This window comes from Amblyomma maculatum, chromosome 4, assembly GCF_055883805.1.
Source record: "Amblyomma maculatum isolate TAMU_Amacu chromosome 4, ASM5588380v1, whole genome shotgun sequence".
Classification (NCBI taxonomy): domain Eukaryota; kingdom Metazoa; phylum Arthropoda; class Arachnida; order Ixodida; family Ixodidae; genus Amblyomma; species Amblyomma maculatum.
The window spans coordinates 76,237,112-76,259,606 of NC_139347.1; the positions used below are offsets into that span (position 1 = coordinate 76,237,112).

Sequence of the window (22,495 nt, forward strand, 5' to 3'; positions counted from 1 at the left end):
GGTGTCCACAGAGCAAGTGTGACAGATAATGCGCCTTCCCCTTCCTATGAACCAACCAACCAACCAACCTGGAACTCGGCACGTCTAAGATACGGCATGATGGCACAGGTGCACTGCCCTTGCATTCAACATTCGAAAGAGAATTAGACATCGCGAATTATGTTCAACAGCGTGCTACGTACAAGGTCAATCACACTTAACGCGAACACGACTATGCGTGACTGCGCACATGTTGAGCGTCACTGCGCCCAAGCCAGTAGCTTGGGCGCAAAATGAATGACAACACGAATCACTGCTTCGAGGTCCCCCTAATCGTGTGCCGCTTAGCATTAATTCGTGACCGAGTTATGTGCATGGGGCAAGGAACATGCGTGGTCACGCAGAGCCGTGTGCTCGCTAATTGTGATTGACACAGTGCACTGCTCTTCTCGTGCTTATCGCTCCTGCCAAAAGTAACCGGGATGCATGGCTATTTCTCAGTCGTATTGTAGAGCACTCTCTAAATCTATTTGGGATAATGAGAATCCTCGCCCTCACCTTCAAAAGCTTTTTGTGCTTTAGGAAAGCCGTAAGGGTTGTACAGTGCGTGTGAGAAGCGGACCGCATGCACAGCCTGGTAACGTTCGACAAAGGCGGCACTTTCAGCGCTCCTTCAATCCACAGTGCTGAACTGCATTTGGAGCTGCGAAAAGTCTATGTTATGTACACACTGTAACTGCACTACACATGCTCTGCGATGCAGTTGCGCCTTACTCTCACCATGTCTTATACTCCTGACATGTACGTGAGGTGCGCGTCGGTCATCGCCGCAGGAATCGTGGCTCTCAGCGGCCAGGCTTGGAAGGAGAACAGGCGCCTGTGCATGCAGATACTGGGCGACCTCGGCTACGGAAAGGAACCTATGCACGCCCAATTACAGGCAAGCACATAAGCAAACACCTCGCCCATTCGAATTAAGTAGGTATTGAGTACTTCGAATGTCGTTGCGAGTGTCCTCTTGTGCTAACGCATTTAGTTGATCCTAACCAAGAAGAAAACCACAACGCCAATTACTATTACCATACCATTCTACGCGTTTGTATGCATCAGCCGGGTGCTGATTCTAGCACAATTCTCCCTTTCGTAGGAGGAGGCACAGCACCTGGTGGCCAAGATTGCTGAAGCCGGAGGCAAGCCCATCGCAATCCGGCAATACCTGATGAGTAGCATGGTGAACAACCTCGTATCGTACCTGCTCGGGAAGCGTCACGACCTGGACGACCCGAGGCGACGACGACTGGACGATCTTGTCACTGCTTTTCTCGAGTCGGGCGTCGACTTCTCCATCGAATGGCTTCCCACCTGGCTGAGGCGCGCGTCCCAGTGCATGTTACCCTGGATGCGGAGCTCGGCAATCACGCGCCTCACCGAGGGCGTCAGCCAGTACATGAGGTGCCGTCGTTTGTTCCAGCTTTCAGCGCCTTCGCGATGCTCAGGGATGAAACGCGGGACTACGCCTGCGCAAATGCTGCGCACCCGCCCCAACTTCATTGGTGTCATCTGATTATGCGCGGTCGACGGTGCTTCTTGGATGTGCGCTTGCTAGATAGGGCCTCACGGTACAACAGATCGCAGATCGCGCTATGCTAAAGTTATTTGAACTTTCAAGGCTGAATCAAATTACAGCTAGTTTGCTCGCTTTCAACGTGGGCTCAAAAAAAAATTGGTGTCATTCAGTGCAAAAATTTGAGCGATGGGCATCACAAGCTGAGAGAAAAGTTCAAAGAGTTTAGAGCGCCGCAGCAGAAGGCAGACCTCTCTAAGCAGACCTCGCTAATGATGGTGCTCACAGCAACGCGGGCTCTCGCCTCTTTAGAATAAATTTCCCTTGTTTGAGATTGGTATATATAAGGTAGCCTGGAACAAACAGCGAGACATTACGCTGTGTACGATGAAAGCTTTCCCTGAATTGAATTAGAAAGCCTTTTAAATAGCGCTTTAAAATCAACTGGTTTCCATGGAACCCTTGAGGGCTGATGCTCAAGGTGGTCTTGGAAGACACTATACCGGCCGTCATATGCAAATTAGTGCAGTTGACCGGAAGGACAGTTCCGCCGTTTTGTGCTGTGGGAAGCACCTGATCGCCATACGTGTACTCAGCGATATACGGCGAATCACGACGGTGAGCAGTGAGAAGCTTAAAGGCACGTGCATCATCCATTTCGCAAACTCTATACAAAGCAAGCAGCTGGCTTCATATTCCCGAGATTTCAGCCAAAATCGTACGTCACTCCCGAACAAGAAATCGTACTGCGTAAAGCATATGCGCAAAGCTTGGCATTTTGCAGCCTGTGAGGAATTCAATTGTTTTGAAATGGCCTCCCCCCATATTATATCATCATAATCAGCCGGACTATACCGCAATTAGCCCGGTCTCGTGCTGGCACATCCGATCGACCCCTGCGAACTTCTTAACCTCATCCGCCCACCTAACTTTCTGTCCCCCTTTGATACGCTACCGCCCACCTAACTTTCTTTGTTATGTTTACAACTTTACAACTTTTTGTGTTGTAAACATCTCTCCTCCGCAGCTTTTCTTAGCAGCGCAGCCAAAGCCGCACATCCTGGAGCACTCCCTCACTTTCAATACTTCTTCTCATTAAAGTTTTTATCTCCTCCTCTTCTTCCTCCTCCCTCTCTTTTTAGGCAGCTAAATATAGTTTATTCTTATAAAATAGTCTAGCATTAATACTCGTTATTTAAGGTATATTTCTGACATACGTGCACGCTTTAAAGCAAAACCACTTAACTAGGTTAGAACAAATTATTTCGAGGCGTCCAGTTACAAGAAGCTTTTATGAAAGAGGAGGAGAAGAAAACAATTTTATTTAACGCATTACTAAGCATCAAGATTGTCCTGGGCCGGGGTCACCAAGCCCAACTGATTATTCTGCTGGTCAAATGCTAGCCAAGCCCGCCGCGTTGGGGGAGGCGAGTGTGGAAAGTGGGGTGATTGAATTGCGACAGGGCATGAAAACATACAATGTTCTAAGTTTGCATAGAGTTCGGAACAATTTGGGCATGGGGGGTAATGTCTGATTCGGTATATAAACGATCTGGCAGAAGTAAGCTGTGTATTTAGCTTTATGCGTCTCATCATCATCATCATTATCATCATCATCAGCCTGATTATACCCACTGCAGGGCGAAGGCCTCTCCCATATTTCTCCACTTAACCCGGTTCTGTGCTAGCTGCATCCACTTGACCCCTGCGAACTTCTTAATCTCATCCGCCCACCTAACTTTCTGCCGCCCCCTGCTACGCTTTCCTTCCCTTGGAATCCAGTTTGTTACCCTCAGCGACCATCGGTTATCCTCTCTTCGCACTACATGTCCTGCCCATGTCCATTTCTTCTTCTTAATTTCTACTAGAATGTCGGTAACTTGAGTTATTTCTCTGACCCACTCTGCACGTTTTATATCTCTTAATGTTACCCCTACCATTTTTCGTTCCATAGCCCTCTGGGTTGTCCTCAACTTAAGTAGAACTCTCTTGGTTAGCCTCCACGTTTCAGCCCCATAGGTGAGTACAGGCAAGATGCAACTGTTGTATACTTTCCTCTTGAGCGATACCGGTAAGCTGTTAGTCATAATCTGCGAGTGCTTGCCAAATGCGCTCCATCCCAATCGTATTCTTCTTGTTATTTCCTTTTCGTGGTCCGGATCTGCGGTTACTACCTGTCCTAAGTAGACATATTCGCCTACTACTTCCAGTATTTCGCTACCTAATGTAAACTGCTGTTCCTTCCCGAGGCTGTTGAACATTACCTTAGTCTTCTGAATATTGATTTTCAAGCCTACCTTTCTACTTTTCCTGTCTAGGTCGTCGATCATTATTTGCAGTTCATCCCCCCGAGTTGCTTAGTAAGGCAATGTCATCAGCAAATCTCAGATTACTGAGGTATTCTCCATCTACCCTTATCCCTAACTGCTCCCATTCCAAGTCTCTGAATACTTCCTCTAAACAAGCTGTGAATAGTACTGGGGAGATTGTGTCTCCTTGCCTAACACCTTTCTTTATGGGAATTTTGTTACTTGCTTTATGCAGAACTATGGTTCCTGTGCAGCCACTATATATATATCTTTATGCGTCTAAGAATGTGTATTTGCGTGGTAGTGAGAGATTTATCAGGAAGAGGAAGTGTACGAAGAGTTTCTCTAATGTTGTCGTAGTGGTTGATTTCTTTTTTGTAGTGAAGAGTAGTGTCTCACGTGGGTGGATAAAAATAGCTGTTGTTATTCGACCAAATTATTGAGGGGAATGATCCAGTTCTCTTCTTACTGCCAGGAAAGGTTGTCGGCGACTATAAAAGGCGCATTGCGTCATTTAGAAGAAGATGCATGAAAATGACCGGGTGATCACTGCTAAAAAGAAACTAACGAAAATTTTGTATATGAACGAATTGTATTCGATAATTAAGATGAGCCCTTCAGTCAGACCCAACTAATTGGATACAACTGGACCATCTCGTTTGTACCCATTAGGAGCCAGACAATCATTTCATCCAGCAAACCCATTGCCTCTAAAAACATACATTAAAATATAAAAAGTTTGAGATATTTAACACTAAATATTGGAGTGTATTCTACCTGCAAACGTTCGCAGGTGGAACCCTCGTTGCAGCTAAGGAATTGACAAAGAATTAATAACGAAGACACCGACATCATAGCAAAAGTTGAACCTGGATGCTGAGGGGGGGGTGCTAACGCAATGGTGGCATGCCGCTTCACAATCTAGCATACTTAGTGTTATAAAAAAAATTAACAACATTAGGCCGCAGCAACCTCCTAAACTGGAAAAAGCACTCTCTACACAACCTAAAAATGGAATGGAATGAGTTTTGTTTGTTTCACAGTGAACAAATCTATCGCTATCAGAAGATGCCGGAAAGCGAGCGTCCGAGATGCTTGGTGGACTCTTTTCTGAGGGAGATTGACAATCGGAGTGGCAACAGCGAATACATCACAAGTACGTCTCTCTGTTCTTATTTACTTACTCAGTTGCCTACTTTCTTTTCCGTTTCTCGGTCCCTAAATGGCTTACTTAGTGTTCGCTATATCGCTAATTTCATTCATTGTTGACAAGGTCAACTAGCGTGTGCTAAGAGGAAAGATGAGTCTACATGCTCTATTGACAGACTGCCAGCTGTCACCAGGAATAAATCCTCTATACAATTGGTCTGGAGCCTATCCCCCATGCTAACTGCATGCGTAAAGATTTGCCCGCTGCCCATGCAAGATTACTGCGAACCATCAGTAAAACACTTTGCGGGGCACGTTGGTGCATAGCATCAGTGAATTCAAGCGCAACGACAACGACACGCAGATAGAGGGAGAGAACAGGAAGCGCTTGTCCTGTTTCTCTTCTACCTGTGTCTCGTCGTTGTTGCACTTCAATTCTTAGAAGCTACTGCGAATCAATAGTACACAAAGGCAGGCACACAATGTTTCTCGTTTGAACGCTATGGCGTTAAAAGCCCCGTTCACCACAAAATCCGGTTTCGGCATCGTGAGGGAAAAACCACGAGTACGGCGCAGTCAGGTGGTAGCTGGTCGCGCGGTAGCTAATATTCGCTCACTGATTGGACGTAAGCTTGCCTGACTTTACGTTAGACAGGAACTGCCGGCTTGGGCATCTCCTTCAAAATGGGAGGGTGATATCAGAATCAGCCTGCCAGGACCCTTGCATTCTGAGTCAGGCACGTTCATACAACTTGGCTAAAGCGGGGCTTTATATGTGAGCTAGTAGCCTACGCTATCGCTTCATACCCTTAAAGCGGAGCTTAAGTGTCCGCCATAATTTCAAACGACAGAACATCCCACGGACTCCGACAAATAAAAGCTCCATAATAGGGCAAGTAAACTTGCGAGCGCATATATTTGCCAACTTGAGCCGCGTGTCCGTTCGCTAATCTGGGAGATTTGATAAATCTGTTTTCCGCGTTATAACGCCAAGGCGTACGCTTGCAGTGTCCCACCTGGTGGGCAACGCCTCCGACATGGTCGTGGCCGGCACGGTGACCACCACGATGACCCTCCACTGGCACCTGCTCCACCTGGCAGCTCACCCTGATGGACTGCAGGCGCAGCTGCAGCGAGAGCTTGACGCCGCCGTGGGTCGGGAGCGCCCACCATCCTGGCAGGACCGCGCCAGCATGCCCCTCATGATGGCCACCGTCTGGGAAATGTACCGCTGGAAGATGGTCACACCTCTTGGCCTGCCCAGGGAGTACGCACTCTATTGCGAGTTTTTTTTTTTTTTTTCTTCGCGCCCCTCCTGAAATAGTTCGTAGATTCTTGAAAACATAGCGCAGATAAAGACAAGGACAACAGAGATGTAGACAGATGTATCTCTGTCGTCCTTGTCTTTATTTGCGCTATGTTTTCAAGAAACTGCTACCAACTAGCCCAAATCAAGCATCTGTTACATCGCGTGTAGAGTTATAGTTTTCGCTAGGGTAGATGTATTCCGATCACAATGGTGTACGGCGCACCTGCGGTGAGAGACGTGCTTTTCCAGAAGGCCTCTGAACATATTCAGAGTGAACTCGACTTACACTGTCCGTTGTGCACACTCATAAAAGCACACTCATAAACTCTTCTCCAGGTTATTGTCGAAGCGGCGTAATAAGGTCCCGCTGCTCTTAATCTGTGCTTGCGCCACGTAGCAACAGTCCAGTGGGAAATACGCCGTTGCACACTCAGCGCTTATGAAAATTATAGCACGCATCCGCTATCCTAAAGAAAAGATGTCTGCTATATCAATTCCAAACACTTGCAGGATGCGAGATGTACAACAAAACTAAGGCCCAACGCTTCTATCCCAGCCGCGGCGGCCGCTTTTCGATGGAGGCAAGAAGCAGGGCACCCTGCGTGCTGTGCGGTATCAGTGCACGTTAAAGAACCCCAGATGGACAAAATTTCCGGAGCCCTCCACTACGGCGTCTCTCATAGCCTGAGTCGCTTTGGGACGTTAAACCCCACAAACCAAACCAGCTTCTGAACCGAACGTTGAGCGATAACCTGGTTGGTATAAAGGTAATGCTAGTTTCAAATATTATTTTAATTATTCATTTCACGCTGTAAAGGTTATAAACACAGTCTTGTGATCACCGTAGTAAATCTGAAAGCGGTGGCAGAGTTTAGATTGAGAATCGCATTGCAGTTCGTGTGCATGTGCGGTGTCAGTGCACGTTAAAGATCCCCAGATGGTCGAATCCACTACGGCATCTCTTCTTCTTACACCCTAGCCCTCCTCTTCTTCCTTACAGCGCGGTTTAGCTATTATTTTGTCAAACAAAACGGTGGCGCCGCTCCACTTTTGTCCATGGAGAGTGCCGGGTAAACTTCAGAGGCATTCTTCAACACTATCGCTCCAATATGCAGATATACGCATCTTCTCACCCAATGCTATGCAACACGCAATCAACTTTCTGGCGAATGCTTCAAACTCATACACTTTCATACCCAATAGTCATGCATGGACATTTCCCCAAACTTTTCTCCGCCTCTTGCCGACTACGCGGCAAACCGCCCGTTCTCTTGGATTTATTACTCACCTGATCCACTTATTCATCATCATCCCCCCCCCCCCCTTCCCTTCATCTCAGAGTGGGAACAGCTGAGGTCGAGCTCACAATTAAAATATCAGCGACACATCGCCACCAGTACCGCTAAAAGGCTGGCCCCCCAGGGCTTAGCACATCACCTGTAAGGGAGGACCGGATGTGGGGTCACCTCCCATAGGTCATGAGGGGTGTTCTCGCCCTGAAGAACCCTAAATACCTCAGAATCACTAAAAAGTTGTTGAATTATATTGTTTAAAATTATAAAATTTAATATAGAACTGAGAGCTTGTACTGAAAATTATCAATATTTACCCCTGCATTCTGGCACCATCAGATAAGTTGATGGCATTGAACCTTTTTTTTTTTTTTTTCAGTATTATGCAGGATTTGTTCTTTATTGCTGAAAATATTGTAGCTCTGGAATTGTCTGTTCGTTCTCTATATTACTTCGAAATTGGCCAAAATTTAAAAATATAAAAATTGAACATCTTTGATTCGAGACGGAAAAACATCACCATCTGCTATTTTCATTTAAACCACCTAAAAAGAATACTCAGTTATTCATAAATATCCGGCTCTAAAATTATTGCATTATGTAAAATAAAATATAAAAATAAATATAAAACTGAGCGCATGGCTTCATTCTATGGAATTGCTTAGGCTTTCTCCTTAAGGAGTAGGCCTCAGAAATTCGATTCATTATTTGCTGAATTTACTTACATTTTACCTCATGCAAAGTCAGAAACAATCTCAGTGCTTACAAAGTCGTTTTCTGCTTGTTGGCAGTGTTGATGGCAGCTTAATATGGAATAGATTCGCGATTCCTTGCCATTGTTACGACCAAGCATCCGCATTTGCGCGCTCTATTGTTCGCCTGTGGGCATGGATAAGTTTTGTGAATATGTGGTGATGGACCAATGGCTCTAAGTGAGCCTGTGTCCAGGAATCCTGTTTTGTAAGCATGTTTTGCTTTGTGGACAACCTGCAAATGCCAAATTGACCCTGTCAAGAGAACGTCTGGAAAAACACAAAGAAACGTCCCCCTGCGGGAAATAGCAGGAAGTGCTTTCTTTCTTTTGTTCACCCTTCCAGTCGAGAAGTGCTATCCTCCAGTGATGAATGCCTCCTATCCAAAGGAGACGACAGAGTGACATGTCCGCTGACGTGCAGGACAAGAAAGGAGCATGACTCATACGGCCATTAAGTGATTTCCCGGGAATGCAGGAAAGATTTGCAATTGTCGAAAAGGGACCATGTTGGGAGCCCTATGCGGCGCCACGTGCACTCGGGTTTCTGAGAAGTAAAACCCCTTGTCAGAACCAGCTTGTGGTTTCTTTGCTGAAGAAGAGAAATGTACCTCCTCTCCTCGCCGTTCCCAAGCTTTTCCCGCCAACAAGTGATCACGCCCAACGAATGAATGCCGGACCAGTCAGTGCTTCAGACCATCAGTGCAGTGATGTGTTCGATTGGATGCCGATACCTGAGGGGCGTGCCCTGGATTTGGTTGGTCAGCATCTTCAGAGAGGGGCTGGACATAGGGGGTTTTTAAGGACGCTGCAGAGCACGAAATGTCGCTCTGAGCCCTGGGTAAACGGCTCATCCAGTCGCTTCTCGCTATGAACTCTTAACGCTTGCCATTTTGCTGATGTACCCTTCTTTTTCGTGTAAATATTGTAAATAAGTTTTCTCAAAGTGCCATTAAACCTGCTTGTACATATTTCACCAACTTAGAAGATTCAGTCCTTCTTCAACCCCGAGTCTCTGCACGCTACCAAGTGAAGGCCGGGTCGACGTAGCCCCAGCGTCACGACAACTGGTGATCAGCGGTGGGATCTGAATCTACAAGCACAACGACTGGTGATCAGCGGTGGGATCTGAATCTACAAGCACAACATCTGGTGATTGGAGGTGGATCTGAAGCTACAAGCCACAACACCTTGTGATCGGAGGTGGCATCTCAAGCAACAAGCAGGAGCAACAATCGGCCAAGAGGGCAGCTCGGAACATCGATCGCATGTGTGGGTGAGTGCTTGGCTTTTCTTCTGATGTGGACCAGGTTCTAGAACAGGGTTAGATTTTAAGAACTGGTAAAAAGTGTTGAAACGCCTTTAGGTTTGGTAGTTTGCACTGTTGTTTTGGAAGTAGCCGACACTCGGAGCGATCATGGACCTACAAAAGCTGCAGAAACCGGAACTGTTGCTATTGTGTGAGGAATTGGGAATTAATACAAGTGGTTTGGCACGAAAACCCTTGATTATAAAGGCAATCACTGATCTGGGAACCGATGATGAGGAGCTCAGTGAAGCATGGAACCTCATCGGGCAAAAAAAGGAACAGCTCAGACAGCAGAAAGAGGAAAGGGAGCGCGAACGTCAGAGGGAAAAAGAGGAAAGGGAGCGCGAACGTCAGAGGGAAAAAGAGGAAAGAGAGCGTGAACTTGAGAGGGAAAAAGAGGAAAGGGAGCACGAACGTGAGAAGCTTGAAAGAGAAGCAAAAAAGCTGGACCAAGAAATTGAGCTCCGGAAATTAGAACTAGAGTTGAGCAAGAGGTCGGGCGATTGTCCCCAGCTAGCGGTACCTCGTCTCAACAAGGAGGCAGATTTCAAGATGTCAAAGTACATGCAGCCATATGTGATATCAGGGGATATCGGTCTGTATCTGGCTAACTTTGAGCGAACCTGCGAAAAACTGTCCTTCCAGCGAGACACTTGGTCTCAGAGATTATTGACGGTTCTGCCCAGCGAGGCAGCGGAGGTTGTCGCGCGGCTAAGCAAGGAGGACGCGGACAACTACGAGAAGGTCAAAGCTTGCCTTCTGAGAAAGTATAGGCTTAGCGCCGAGGCGTTCAGACAACGTTTTCGGAACGCTACTAAGTCCAGGGACGAGAGTTACCCTGAATTCCTGTACAATTTAAGAGTAAATTTGGGCGAGTGGCTAAAGAGCACAGATTCCTACAGTGATAGGGACGCTGTAGTCGAGCGAATTCTTTTGGAGCAGTTTTATAACTGCCTCCCAGAAAAAGAAAGAAATTGGTTACAGGACAGAGGCGAAATTAAGTCGGCAACTGAAGCTGCCGAACTTATTGAGGAGTATGCTTCGCGCCGACAATTCAGCAACCCAGCAGTGGATAGGCCCCGCAATCCCAAGTTCAGTGTGAAAAACCGTCAGGAAAGGCACTTTGCTAGAGTTGGAAACGAAGAAATGAAGGTTTCTTCAGGCAAATTCCCTAGAAAGGACGGCAGTGAGAAAAGTGGGGAAGTGACCAACGTGCAGAACACAAAGAATAAGCTTGAGGCTAGGAAGCCGCTCACATGCTTTAGGTGTAATGAGCAGGGTCACATTGCCGTCAACTGCCGGAAAGAAAAGATTGCTTTCTCGTATGTCAGGGACTGCGATGAAAATATGCAGCTTTTAGAACCCTACCTGCATGACCTAGTAGTCAACGGGAAGCCTTGCAAGGTACTGCGCGATTCGGCCGCAACGATGGATGTTGTCCATCCGGCGTATGTATCGCCTTCCGACTATACAGGACAGTGTGCATGGATCCGACAGGTAGTTGAGGAACAGAGTGTGTGCTTGCCGATCGCGAACGTGGTCATCGAGGGCCCTTTCGGCGAATTAACAACCGAGGCTGCCGTTTCAGGAAAGCTTCCTAAGTGCTATCCGTATTTGTTCTCCAACAAATCGGACATGCTACTGCGAAAGAGGGGCATCCTGTTCGGAGACAGAGTTGTGCAAGCCTTAACACGTTCAAGGGCGCGAGAACTAGCTACACTGCTCATACCAGAAAATTCCACAGCGGAAGAAACGGCAGTTAAAACAGTGGTCGATGTGGAAGATAGCAGGTCAGAAAACTTTGAGAGCGATGCATCTCAGATATGTCAACTTGAAAGTGAGCTTGATGAGACGCGGAATGAGGACGTTCTTGAGAGTAACCTCTTGCCGCCAGTGTCTAGTAATCTCACGAGACTTTTAAGTGGAACCCGAGAGGACTTAGCTATAGAGCAAGCCAATGATCCCAAGATACAGGAGATAAGGGAGCGCCACCGCGCCACTAAGACAGCAAACAATATTTCTTTCGAGATGAGAAAGGGAGTGCTGTATCGCTTATTCAAGGATAAGCGCGGAGTAGAGCGGGACCAATTAGTTGTTCCCCAAAAGTACCGCGGAGACTTACTGCGACTTTCCCATGGCAGCTCGTGGTCATGTCACCTTGGAATAAAGAAAACAAAGCAGAGGCTGTTGCAAGAATACTATTGGCCTGGATGTTTTAAGGACACGGAAAATTTTGTACGGTCATGCGACACGTGCCAGCGGGTTGGAAAGGCGCAAGATAAGTGGAAAGCGCCGATGGTGTTAGTACCAATCATTACCGAGCCGTTTCACCGGTTAGTAATAGATGTAGTTGGGCCACTTCCTGTGACAGAGTCAGGGTACCGTTATATCCTCACTATGTTATGCCCAGCCACAAAGTTTCCAGAGGCTGTTCCGCTGCGCGAGGTGACGTCCGAGAGTGTAGTGGATTCGCTGCTGTCAGTGTTTGCACGAGTTGGATTCCCTTCCGAGGTCCAAAGTGATCAGGGTAGCGTTTTCACGAGTGTCCTCACCACCTCATTTCTCGAGCGATGCGGCATTAAGGTAGTGCATAGCTCGATCCATCATCCGCAGAGCAACAGCGTAGAAAGATGGCACTCTGTTCTCAAACGAGTCCTGAGGGGACTGTGCTATGAAAACAAGCGCGAATGGGATACCTGCCTGCCTGCAGCGCTTTTCGCTTTGCGGTCAGTGCCGCACGAATCCACTGGATTTAGCCCAGCCGAGTTGGTGTACGGAAGGTCACTGCGCTCACCTTTGCGAATGGTGCGCGAAGCCTGGGAGCGGCGCGGAGAAGACCCAACAGTAGTAGAATTCATTCTGAACCTCTTGAATCGCTTACATAACACTAAGGAACTCGTTGAGGCCAGCATGAAGTCAGCCCAGGCTCGTTCCAAGGTGTACTATGATAAGTCAGCCCGTCAAAGGACGTTTTGTATCGGGGACCAGGTGATGTTGCTGAGAAGTTCAAGGCAGAATAAGCTCGAAGTACAGTGGGAAGGACCGGCTGAAGTCGTTGCAAAGCTTTCTAACACTAACTACGCAGTGAAAATTCCCGGTAGGCGTAAAGAAGTGCGCATTTATCATTGCAATCTTATGAAGCCTTATGTGCAGAGGGAAGCCGTGGTAAATCTAACGTTAAACCTTCCCGAGGAGATGGGGGACAACTTGATTTGCCTCAGCGGAAAAGGAAGCAACGCTCAGGAGCTTCTCAACAAGACGGAGCAGAGAGGAGAACTAAAGAAATCCCAGCTGTCCGATCTGGGCGAGATAATAACAGAGTTTGAGGCCTGCTTCGTGGACAGGCCAGGCAGAACTGATTTGACTGAGCACGATATTGAGCTGACTTCAGACGTGCCAGTGCGATCAAGGTGCTACCGATTTTCTCCAAGGCAAAGAGAAATTCTGGATAGGGAAGTAACTCGCATGCTGGAATTGGGAGTAATAAAACCCTCGGAAAGCGATTATGCTTCGCCTATGATCTTAGTAGAAGCTCCAGGTAAAGACCCTAGGCCTGTGGTAGACTACCGAAAGCTAAATTCTCTCACCAGGGATCAAGTGTATCCTATTCCGAATATTGAGGAGAGAGTAGAACAGGTCAGTAGAGCGGCATATGTGACTACGCTGGACCTTACTCGAGGATACTGGCAAGTACCGCTCACTGAACGCGCCAGCAGATACGCGGCTTTCGTCACTCCGACGGGCAGCTACCAGCCAACAATGATGAGTTTCGGGCTCAAAAATGCTCCATTTTGTTTTTCCCGACTCATGGATAGGGTTTTAAAGGGGTGTGAAACATTCGCGGTGCCTTATTTAGACGACATTGCGGTTTTTTCCGACTCATGGGCGGACCATATGGTACATCTAAGAGCTGTACTGAGCCTTTTGCGTCAAGCTGGACTAACCGTAAAGGCCGAGAAATGTTGCCTGGCAAGGGCGACCGTGGACTACTTGGGTCACAATGTAGGTCAAGGTTTCAGGAAACCCAGCGAGATTAAGATTTCTGCGGTAGCAGACTACCCGCGGCCGAGCACGAAGACGGAAATTCGAGCATTCCTGGGTCTGACTGGGTACTACAATCACTACATCCCTAACTATTCAGCTTTGGCTAGCCCTCTGACCGACGCTCTCCGCAAGACAGAACCGACAAATGTAGTCTGGGACGAACAAAAGGAAGCCTCCTTCGTAAACCTGAAGGCTGTGCTGATTAGCCGTCCGGTATTGCGAGCTCCAGACTATGGCCGAGAATTCACGGTCCAGTGTGATGCCAGTGATCGAGGGTTAGGTGCTGTTCTCTGCCAGAGAGATGACGACGGTAATGAGCACCCCGTGCTCTACTTGAGCAGAAAACTGAGTTCTAGAGAGAGGGCTTATTGCGCGTCAGAGAAGGAATGCGCTTGCATTGTATGGGCCATTCAAAAATTGCAGTGCTATCTTGGAGGGGCCAAATTCACCGTAGAGACGGACCATTGTCCCCTGGCTTGGCTGCAAACTGCGACATCGAAGAACAGTCGCCTTCTTAGGTGGAGCTTGATTTTACAGCAGTACAATTTTGAAATAAGATACAAAAAGGGGAGTTAAATGGGAATGCGGACGCGCTTAGCCGCTCTTTCTAAGCGGTCCGAGATGTTCCTCACCATGTATCCAAAGTGATAATCAGGTTTTTTTTTCTTTTCTTTTTTTTTTTTTTTTTTTTTTTTTTTTTTTTTTTTTTTTTTTTTTTCGTGCGCTTGAATATATGTGACTATGTAAAGCAGCACGTTTGGTTTTCGAGGCATACGTGGGTCCTGAACGTCTTGAGAGTGGGCTTTTCTCGAACAACAATGGCAGTTTTCTTTTAACCTGGTCTCTTCAGACGGGAGCCGAGTGCTTGTTTAGACATGTGGTTGAGTTTCAGACAGCTCGAACAAATTGGCCTACAACAATCAAGACAACGCGACAAGCAACAGCGAGCTTCAAGCATTCACGTGCAGGCCATTAAGTCGTCTCTTCATGCAGCAGCTGCGGCTGCTGCCCTCCGAGTCTCTTCTGGCGGGGGAGGAGGCTGTTACGACCAAGCATCCGCATTTGCGCGCTCTATTGTTCGCCTGTGGGCATGGATAAGTTTTGTGAATATGTGGTGATGGACCAATGGCTCTAAGTGAGCCTGTGTCCAGGAATCCTGTTTTGTAAGCATGTTTTGCTTTGTGGACAACCTGCAAATGCCAAATTGACCCTGTCAAGAGAACGTCTGGAAAAACACAAAGAAACGTCCCCCTGCGGGAAATAGCAGGAAGTGCTTTCTTTCTTTTGTTCACCCTTCCAGTCGAGAAGTGCTATCCTCCAGTGATGAATGCCTCCTATCCAAAGGAGACGACAGAGTGACATGTCCGCTGACGTGCAGGACAAGAAAGGAGCATGACTCATACGGCCATTAAGTGATTTCCCGGGAATGCAGGAAAGATTTGCAATTGTCGAAAAGGGACCATGTTGGGAGCCCTATGCGGCGCCACGTGCACTCGGGTTTCTGAGAAGTAAAACCCCTTGTCAGAACCAGCTTGTGGTTTCTTTGCTGAAGAATAGAAATGTACCTCCTCTCCTCGCCGTTCCCAAGCTTTTCCCGCCAACAAGTGATCACGCCCAACGAATGAATGCCGGACCAGTCAGTGCTTCAGACCATCAGTGCAGTGATGTGTTCGATTGGATGCCGATACCTGAGGGGCGTGCCCTGGATTTGGTTGGTCAGCATCTTCAGAGAGGGGCTGGACATAGGGGGTTTTTAAGGACGCTGCAGAGCACGAAATGTCGCTCTGAGCCCTGGGTAAACGGCTCATCCAGTCGCTTCTCGCTATGAACTCTTAACGCTTGCCATTTTGCTGATGTACCCTTCTTTTTCGTGTAAATATTGTAAATAAGTTTTCTCAAAGTGCCATTAAACCTGCTTGTACATATTTCACCAACTTAGAAGATTCAGTCCTTCTTCAACCCCGAGTCTCTGCACGCTACCAAGTGAAGGCCGGGTCGACGTAGCCCCAGCGTCACGACACCATTTTATGGGAAAACGCAAGTGAAAGTTTAGCCTTTACTCCTTCATTCAATCTTTTTTTTTTTTTTTTTGTGGTGCATATTTAATCCACCTCTTAATTTCATTCTTTCATATATCGGTTATGACAAAAATTAAAAATAATATATTTTTGAAGACGATTTTCCTCAAGTGCACTTACGTACTGTATCATAAGCAAAACGCTTCGCAGTACGATAGTTTGGTGGAACAATATATGTCTTCACGCCTGCGGCACGAATGAGCCGAGATGTCGGGTATTATTGTGGAAGGAGCTATCTAGCCCCAGAAAAAAGGCGAGGTAAAAGAAAGCGAACCCTCCATCCACCTAACCTGCAAAGTCTCAGGCTAAACGCGAGACTAGAGGCTTTGCAGATTAGGTGAATGGCGGGCTCGTTTTGTGTTGTGTTGCCTCGTCTCACCTAGCCTAGATAGCACTGTCGACAAAAACACTCGCCATCTCGGGACATTCATGCCTCAGGCATAAGGACATATACAATTCCACCAAAGCTATCCTGCTGCAGAGGAGGAGGAGGAGGAGGAGGAGGAGGAGGAGGAGGAGGAGGAAAGGTAGGGAGGTTAACCGGAAGAAGAAACCGATTTGCTACCCTGCACTGGGGGAAGGGGGTTAGTGGATACAAAAATGAAGGATAAACGGGTTTTACATGAGTATCAAATCAGTATAGCATAGTCAGTAAATCAGTAAAGCACAGCCTATCTGCAGGCCCATGGTTCTCAAGAAATAAACTAGTACCTTCTAGGCCTTCACCGCCGACTATCGCCGCGTCGTAACCACTGCGCCACCGCGGTAAAGCCGTGTAATCTTTGATTTTCGACTCTCAGCCGCCGACAAGGAATGAAACACGAATGTAGGACGTGACCCTTACGGCCGTGACCAGTGGACTCAAGAACAATACTGGGTTGCTAGTCTGAGCAGTCAAACTTCGATATAACAAACACGGATGCTGCGAATTATCCTCTCCGTTGAATTTCTCTTAAGAACTCTTTTTTTTTAACAAACACGTGCAAATGTCTATTCTATATATCGAACGCGGTTCACCGTGAAACGTATTTATCGAACTCGCAGTTCGAAACGGTGCTCGCTCTGATCGCAGAAGGCAGGCTTCGCCGTAGTCCATATATGCTGGGTAGTGGTGCGGTGAGCGTTCGGCCGAAGGTTCGTGTTTTATTGTGTTCATGTATCGCGTTAGCCAACGGCGCCACGGATCTTCCAGCGGCATGGGTGAGTGATGACCCGGTTTTTAGCACGACTCCACTCCTTTCATTCTCGTGTACAACACCGTGGAAGCAGCGGCGCAGACAGTTGTAGCCTCGTATACCCAGTATTTGTAAACAAAAAGAAATGTCTGCGAAAGCGCCAGCATTTTGCGACAAGCGTGTGTGGATGCTGCGTCACTCCAAACATGTGAAAAGACACTGCTTATTTGCCGCACGTTGAGCTGTGGTACCGACTGGCTTATTGAGAGGTGGCTTGCGCTAACAAAACTAGCAATTTGAAAAGATGCTATCCAGTTTTCATTCAGACCACGGCAGCGCGCTGACCGTGCCTTCTGCCGCCGTACAGGACAGCCGAGGACGTTTACGTGGACGACCACTTCGTGCCCAAGGGTACCGTGGTGATGGCGAACATGTGGGCGGCCCACATGGACCCTGATCGCTGGAAACAGCCCGAGACGTTTGACCCCTCCAGGTTCTTGAAAGCGGACGGCTCGGCCCCAGCGGTGCGTCCTGCGAGTATCTTCCCATTCGGCGTCGGTACGTTGGATGGCAGTCACTTTTGGGCTCATGTAATCTGGGAGACCGACTCCCCCTTCCCACAGTCGCGCGTGGCAAAGTCAACCATCTACGAATACAGTCCTTGCGAAGAATTACAGACACACGCTTAGGCGACGGAAAGGCACCAACGAAGTTTTCACAATCAGAACTATGCGACGCCGTATGTTTGGTTTGTGTCACGCTTTATGTGTTGCGAGTGTCCACGCAGATTGAGAAAAATCAGACAAGCACTGAATACCAGTTTAGGAGAACAGGCGTAATACTGCTAGGTTGCGACATCTTACATGTGCCACTTAACATGACGTGGCGAATATAGTAGGCAAGTCTCTCTCCCCGAACTATCGTATGCTAACCATCTAATGGAGTTGGTGGCCCCGCCGGGGTGGTGCAGTGGTAAGACGCCCGACTACAGTGCCGGAGCACCCGGGTTCGAACCCGACCTCGGCGGCTGCGTTTCGATGGAGGCGAAACGAAGAGGCGTCCGTGTGCTGTGCGATGTCAGCGCACGTTAAAGATCCCCAGGTGGTCGAAATTACTCCGTAGCCCTCCACTACGACTCCTCTTTCTTTCTTTCTTTCCACTTTCACTCCCACCTTCCTCCCTTCCCTTACGGCGCGGTTGCGGTGTCCACAGAAAACAATTGAGACAGTTACCGCGCCTCTCCCTTCCTATAAATAAATCAGTAATGGAGTTGGTGTCGGGGCTGGCAGTTGCGGAGCGAGGCCGACCGGTGGAAAGACGGTTCGTATTTTTTTTTTTTTTTTTTACGTTGAACACGTTGAATAGTTCAAACTATACTGCCTATGAAGAAATTCTATACTACTCACGATAAATTTTCAAGGCCTTCAATTCGGAATATAATTTCTTAGAACGAAAAATTTAAAAAAAAACGAATAATTATTTTACTTAATCATTTTTTCACTGCGCTTTACGGCGCAAATAATGCCCGGCTTGATATGCAATCCACGATGCACAATGAACCGCACTGACGTTTCATGAGTGAAAAAAAAAAAAATTAGTTGTGGTTTAGCTCTGGTGAACCATAGTTGAACTGCGAAAGCAACGGCGGAAGCTTCTTTTGGCTGCTACATTATTCCCCTATCACACCCAATCAGTGTAAGATGCTACATTATTGGGGACACTTGAACTCATCCTTTAAGGGAATGACGTGAGAGCATAAGCTACCAGCCCACATATAAGTCACGCTTCAACCAAGCCGTATGTGTGCCTGCCTGTCGTAGGGGTAACGAGAATGCAAACGGTTCTGGCAGGCTGATTCTGATATCACCCTCCCATATGAAAGGAGCGACCCGAGTTGGCAGCTCCTGCCCGTGGCATAAGGGTAACGTGAATTCAAATGTCATGGCAGGCTGATGTTTTTTACGAGGAAACCGTAGCAACGCCTTTTCACGGCGTAGCTACAGCCACCCGAGGTCTTGCAAGCCTACCGCATTGTAGCTTTCGCTACAAAAAAGAAAGCCTATATTAAATGATTTGAAACCAACCATACACTGCACAGAAGCAGACCCTGTCATCTGGATACTTCTGAACAGCTCCGTATCTTGAGGGCTTCGTACGCGCGTGACAGATGATTCTGAATTGGTAGCATACACGTCGTTAAATGCAGCAGATTTACTCCATCCCTATAATTTTCTCTCTTCACATTTGGCATTCCACTCTCTCCGAAGCACAGTAGTGACCCGGGAACACTTTTTGGTCGACCTACGTGCCTGTTCTCTGCTCCTTTTCTATCTTTCTGGACGCGGCTGTGAGGGCTTACACAGAGCATCGCTGATTCAAACACATACTGTCAGGCTAAAAAGAGTATTCAGACAGTTAGAACAACGTACAATACAAGTTGACAGCGTAGTATTAGAAATAGAGTGAGGACCAGCATAATGGCGGCTTCTAATACTCTCACTGCAGACGAAAAAATTAAAACACATACCAAGATTATGGAACAATATTGTTACGGACGACAAGGAAGAAGAAGCGGGCACTGGCGCGGGCAGGAGCGCTCGCGCTAGGCCCGCGAACATTCATTAAACGTCATCTACCATCGTCATCGGTCATGTTCTGTCTCCTGTCTTCATCGGCTTGCCGCTTCGTAACATTTGGTTGGAGATGCGGGGTACGGCATTCCCATCCTCGCCTTGGAGCATCGACGCCATCTTCAAGCCGGGACCATCACCGAGGGCTCAGGGACATCGCCGAGCAGCTTCGCCCCAGCCCTTCAAGCCCAGACCTGAACAACTACCACAGCCCAGCCCCCAGCCCGGACCTGAAGACGAGGAGAACAGACATACCAATCAGAACCGAGACGAAGGACCCGAAAGACCCGAATGACCAGAAGGAACCGATGGACACGAATACGCAACCCCCGCCCAAGCTGCCCGACGTGACCTCGAGCCATCGGTCCCATGGACTCTGGTGACGGATGGTTGACAGCTCCAAGGGCGGCGGATCACCCACGCATCAGACGTCGTACCGGCAAGCCGTTCTATTCTTCCTTCTTCCTCCTCTTCTTCAAGCATCCAGACACACCCATCATCATGCCATAAAATCATTAACATCGCTAAACTTCCTCGTCGACGATCGGGACGATCGCTAGGTGGCCCCGGGTCATGTTACGGACGACAAGGAAGAAGAAGCGGGCAGTGGCGCGGGCAGGAGCGCTCGCGCTAGGCCCGCGAACATTCATTAAACGTCATCTACCATCGTCATCGGTCATGTTCTGTCTCCTGTCTTCATCGGCTTGCCGCTTCGTAACAATATGAACTGCCCAAAAAATGCTATAAGAAGACGATTGATGGCTGGTAGATATTTAAGTGACAGATCAAATCTGTGTTTCGCAAAAAGTGGAAGCAAAATGTGGAAGCAATATGTAACGCATGATATGAAGTCATCAAATGGTGGAATTAGTAGTGCGAACGTGTATGACTAGTGGTACAAAAACGGTTCCACAGTATGTCATGTCATTATCATGGTCGTGTGAGTCATTGCAGTTTAAGGCATGATCAGTCAAGGTCTAAAAGTCGGGGCTATAAGGACTGGTTAATGGCTTGTGTTGTCATACAAGTTATGAGTCAGTCATGACTTGTGGGCCTCTATAGTGCTCTCAATGTTTCTATCTCGGCTTGGTCATGTGCGAGCTATTATGGTGCTGATACTCAAGCCTGTTCTGGAAAACAGTTGATATGATGTAGTTATAGTGTGGTGCAGTAGCTAATGATTTTAAATAACCAAAGTTTTTGCAAAGCATGAAAAGCTTTTAGCTCCCTTTGACGGCAACCATGAGCGGTTCTCGAAAGAAAGGACAGCAACATCCGGGCCTCGATTTTCCTTCATGGGGGCACCGAACGTTTTGCCGAGCAATGAAGCCTGGTGAAAGGAGAGGAATGAAGCGTATTTCGGCAAGATACTTCTCGTCCATGCTGAGAAAGCCATGATGATGCGGCCACTCAAGAAGGAGAAAGGCCGCCACAGACCGCACTGCTTCAACAAGAAAATCCTGCGAGAACGACTGACATAATCGCTGCGAGAATGCCTGACAGTCGCTTCATTACTCTTTTATGCTTACTTCACAAATATCGTCACAGCACCAGGCCATCTCCCTTGCCCATCGAAGAACCTACACGCATTTCCCGCCGCCTACATAACCAGTACAGTATCAAACGCATACACGGTAGAACCCAAGCCTTCAATTCATCTGCCCTTCCACGTGCCATTGTTCTTTGGAATGATCTTCCCGACAGTATCGCATCCATCAACAATCACAGACCATTCCAAGACCAGCTGCACAAACATTTTCTTCATTGAGTTTGTGTCATTTTATAGGATTTACTGTCCTATAAGTTCTTTTTCTCATAGTTACTAGTATATAATGGTTTGGTTTCTCGTGCTGTTTCATCAATTCGATTTTTTGTTATGGCTTCTGCTTATTCTTTATATGTGTACTGAGCACAAGCGATGCAAACTTCCCACTTGTTATGTACCCTTTACTAAACGGTTGCTCGCGGTGATGTATCTCTTGTCATTATATTTACCCTGTATAATCTTAATTGTTTTTACTCTCTCTTGTCCTGCGCGTTGTATTGTTCCTATTGTACTTCGCAATTTTGCCCCCCTTACTCAATGCCCTTCTGGGCCCTGTAAGGTATTTTGAATAAATAAATAAATAATGCCACTTTCAAGATTGTTGCTCCAAATTGCTATGCCCGTAACCATTTCATGCTTACTTATCTACCCTCGATTACGGAGAATGCAGTATTTGTTTTTTTTTTTTTTTTGTTTGTTTGTTTTTTTTGCTTTGAAGACACTTCTGTGGCAACAGAATAGAGTCGAAGAAACAAAATTAGGTAGGGCTTGAAGATGTCATGAGAAATATGTAATGAACACGACGTTGAAAATACAGAATACGTTTGGAAACTGCATCAAGAAATAGTCGCTTCCCTGTTAGCAACCGCTTCCCTGTTAAGAACTGTTCTGACCTGATTCAGGTGTTGCTTATATCGAAAGCTGATCCTTTTGTTGTCTGGCCGCCACGTATTGATGCTATTTCGTATCTCCTGAGCAGGAAAGAGGATGTGTCCCGGCGAGCCCATGGCCCAAGCAACGGTGTTCCTGTTCGTAACGTCACTGTTGCAGAAGTTCCGCATTTTGCCCGAAGACGGAAGCACCCTGGACATCGAAGGCGTCGACGTCTTTCCCAGCCGAGTGGCAGGCATCAGGCTGCGCTTTCTGCCTCGCCCATAACGCAGCACATTATCCCTGATACCTATTTAATAAACAATAATTTTACAGGTCTGCCCGCCTTACGAGCAGCGAATTTCACCCTCTTTGTTCAGATTTCTTTGGTTGACTACTTGTACTTGATATAAAGATATCCTACTTTGCCGCCATCTGTTCGCATACGCATGCGCTGAGTAAGATATACTTACTGCATTGCACCTTTTAA

At 47.4% G+C, this 22,495-nt stretch overlaps 1 protein-coding gene across 1 annotated transcript in view; it reads left to right on the forward strand.

Moving 5' to 3' along the window:
• The window catches only part of LOC146191463 (cytochrome P450 2J4-like), a 34,367-nt gene extending 11,872 nt beyond the window's left edge, over positions 1-22,495 (forward strand). Inside the window, exons 4-9 of the mRNA XM_084599954.1 lie at positions 813-919; positions 1,127-1,431; positions 4,896-5,008; positions 6,010-6,268; positions 17,327-17,517; positions 22,115-22,495. Of these exons, the coding sequence (XP_084456080.1) occupies positions 813-919; positions 1,127-1,431; positions 4,896-5,008; positions 6,010-6,268; positions 17,327-17,517; positions 22,115-22,293 (1,154 nt within the window). The 3' untranslated portion in view covers positions 22,294-22,495. The remainder of the gene's footprint in view (positions 1-812; positions 920-1,126; positions 1,432-4,895; positions 5,009-6,009; positions 6,269-17,326; positions 17,518-22,114) is intronic.